Below are 3,151 nucleotides of genomic sequence, written 5' to 3'. Positions count from 1 at the left end.
GACGGTCGCCGTGGTCCTTCTTCTTCTGGGAGCGCCCGGTGCTCCTGGTCCGTGACCACGAGAAGAACGCGCCTTTCCGCTTCCTCTCGCTGTCCTCATCCCCCAGCTCTTCATTCAGGGACCGTCCTGATTTCGATTTTCCGCTCAACTGCTGTCAAAGGGAAAGTGCTGTTAAAACAGTGTGAGGCTACTGCACTGTCGCGGGAGAGGCAGGGGAAGGGAAGAGGGGCCGAACGCGCAGGCGGGGGTCTCCAGGGAGGTGCAGCCCCGCCCGGAGCCCCGGGAGTGCAGCGGGAGCGCGCGCCTTGCAGGTTCTGCGAGTGAGAGAAGACGCCAGCAGGGATGGCTGCTGTCAGCAGAGTGCCCTCCCAGGGAAGGCCGGCGCGCAGACGGGCACCTTCTTGGGCGTGGACGTGTTGGAGTGGTCCGAGCTGGCGCTGTGCTTGGAGGCAGGGCTGCTGGGGACCTGCTGCGCGTCGGGCAACGGGCGGCCCTCCACCTCAGCCAGGATGCACTCTTGGTACAGTGGGGATTTCAGGAACCGCGTGTAGCTGTCGAACTTCATCAGGTTGAAGATCTGCTGGGAAAGGCAGCGCCGTCCCGTCACACACAGAACCGGACCCTCGGTCCCAAGGGGGCAGGCCTCTTCCCACAGCCCCTCGTCTGCCCCGGAGGGGTCGCCCAGGCTCCTCAACATGTGATCACACGTCTCATAACACGCCAGCCCCTGGGGTCACGCTTACAACCAGCCTGTTCCAACACCTACATGAAGCCAGCGCCTGAGGGGACTCAGGACAGCCAAGGACAGTCATGAAGAACCTTGACTTTGTTAAATAAGAACAAAACCAAAGGCAACCGGAACCTAAAGGAAGTGAGACCTGCCTTGAAAATACTTTCCTCCGGGACTTCCCTGGTGGCCCAGTGGCTAAGACTCAGGGGTTCCGATGCAGGAGGCTCAGGTTCAACCCCCAGTCAAGGAACTGGGTCCCACACACTGCAGCTAAGACCCGGTGCAGCGGATATATAAATACATATAAAAAAGAAAATACCTTCCTCATTTGTTTCAACCTTTGTGACTAGGCAACAGAAGGAACCTCTACTGAGGCCAGTGGACACGTGCTCTAACACTAGGTCCCACGTAGACATGCACTCTAACACCAGGTCCCATGTTTTACGCGGGCTCTAACACCAGGTCCCATGTTTTATGCGGGCTCTAACACCAGGTCCCATGTGGACGCGGGCTCTAACACTAGGTCCACGTGGACATGCGCTCTAACACTAGGTCCCACGTTTTACGCGGGCTCTAACACTAGGTCCCACACACACTTCTCATCACCATGATGTCCTAAAGCTGAAAAGACCCACACACCTAGGAGCTCTGTGTGTGTCAACGCCCATGAACCTGTGATCGCGTGCAGATGCATACAGAGAGCAGCCAACAGACAGGGATGCGGTGCTGGGTCTTCCTGCTCCGGGCCCTGCTGAACCCTGGCCCTGAGCTGGGAGCCCAGTGGGGGGAGGGTACCACTGCACTCCCTGCAGGGGGCTGGCGCCGGTGGGGGCAGCCCTCCAGGACCCCACCCTGCACCCCCGTCAGGGCCATCACCTGGAGCTGCTGCTCCTTGAACATGTCAGGGTGGGGGGCGTTGAGGATGTCGTCCGCCAGCTGGGCCTGGCTGTCGATGTTGACCGGCGTGGTGGCCTTGCTGCTCAGGAACTTACTGAAGATCTCGCGGGCCCTGTAGGAGAGCTGATGGGGCAGCGTGTGAGCCGCACACACAGACCGCACTCGTCCTCTGTGCCTGCCACCGCTGCAGCCCCAACGCCTGATGTGGCTGCAGGCCCTGGAGACACGTTTTCTTGGGACTGAATAACCATCTCTTGGTTGAAATCTGACTGAAAGTACCAGCTGGCATGAAGCTTTTCAATAAATCGGCTCCTCTCCAAGTTCTGTCAAAGGGCAATCCTAATGCTCAGAAGACCTGGGCTGGGGCTCCTGTCATGTGGTCCCCGTGGCGCCGAGCGTGGCGGGCAGAGGGCAGGGGGGCAGGCCGCCTCAGGGCAGGTCGCGCCGGGACCCAGCCCGCCCCACATGGCCTGCACGTGGCTGCCGAGATGGAAGCTCCTGGAAGGCGCCCCCACCCCCAGATTCTCTCCCATTTCCCCTTCCACACTGGGCAGCAGGCAGTACACGTGCTGAGCTAAGTGTTAGGGCTCCAGGCATTTATGCAAGCTAAGTTTAGGCAAAATTAAATATCACATATATTAAGAAACATTCTGAAAGAAGCATTTTTTTAATCGTGTGAAAGTATTTGTGCATAGACTTTTCAGCCACACTAGGTGTGAACCTCTGCTGAAACCACCCGCCCTCCAACCCCCTCACGTCCCCGCCTGAGAAACCTACCTCCTTTTTGTCGTGTGCGGGAACATGGTTAAAGTATTCGCAGGCCTGCCAGAACAAAATGTTTTCTTCACTGAACTCCTTCCTTAGAAAATCCTAAGGAAAACACCATTGATTAACCGTCACACAGTCATCAGAAGAGGGCCAGTCAGCGGTGGGGGAACCTCCCCCTCCTGTGCTATCTCTTCCCCACTTTACTCTGATTTTCCCCCTTTCACAGAAACCAGAGGTGCTAAGCACCTCTCCAGAATTTCCCTGAATATAAACCCAAAGGCTGGGGACGCCCGAGGAGCCGAGTATCCCTCCCGAAGGCAGGCCCGGCTCACAGGCAGCTGCTGAGGGTTCACAGAGGCCCTGACGCAGCAGAGAGAGGCTCCCTCTGACCCTGGAACTGAGTGTCCGGGGCTGAGGCAGGAGGAGGAGACGCTTGCCCTGCCTGCCCAGTCCTGCTCGAGGGGGTGCCTGCTGCCCATCAGACTCACGGAGAAGTAGCGAACGCCGAGCGGGTCCTGCAGAAGGCGCTCGAAGGACACGGCCCAGCTGGCCACTCTCCGCTCGCGCAGACGCCGGCAGCTCTGCACGCTGGGTAGGCTGGCATTGCTGCTCAGGCTGTGGTTGCTCACGCAGTCCTTCAGGTCGGCGCCAGTCAGCTCTGTGGGCCACACACACCTCGCTCACTGCGGCCCCTGCCCTCCCGCCCGCCGCCTCCCCAAGCCGTCCCCTCTGGGCAGGGGGGGGAGGGCCCCCGCT

The 3,151-nt window shown here is 59.5% G+C and overlaps 1 protein-coding gene across 1 annotated transcript in view; it reads right to left on the bottom strand.

Moving 5' to 3' along the window:
- RGS12 (regulator of G-protein signaling 12) overlaps positions 1 to 3,151 on the bottom strand; it is a 95,451-nt gene that overhangs the window by 12,014 nt on the left and 80,286 nt on the right. The window contains 5 exon segments of the mRNA XM_010848109.1: positions 4 to 148; positions 398 to 577; positions 1,607 to 1,750; positions 2,405 to 2,497; positions 2,884 to 3,053. Of these exon segments, the coding sequence (XP_010846411.1) occupies positions 4 to 148; positions 398 to 577; positions 1,607 to 1,750; positions 2,405 to 2,497; positions 2,884 to 3,053 (732 nt within the window).

This window comes from Bison bison, unplaced genomic scaffold (assembly GCF_000754665.1).
Source record: "Bison bison bison isolate TAMUID 2011002044 unplaced genomic scaffold, Bison_UMD1.0 scf7180017849866, whole genome shotgun sequence".
NCBI classification, from domain to species: Eukaryota; Metazoa; Chordata; class Mammalia; order Artiodactyla; family Bovidae; genus Bison; species Bison bison.
This window is presented reverse-complemented; position numbering and strand designations above follow the sequence as displayed.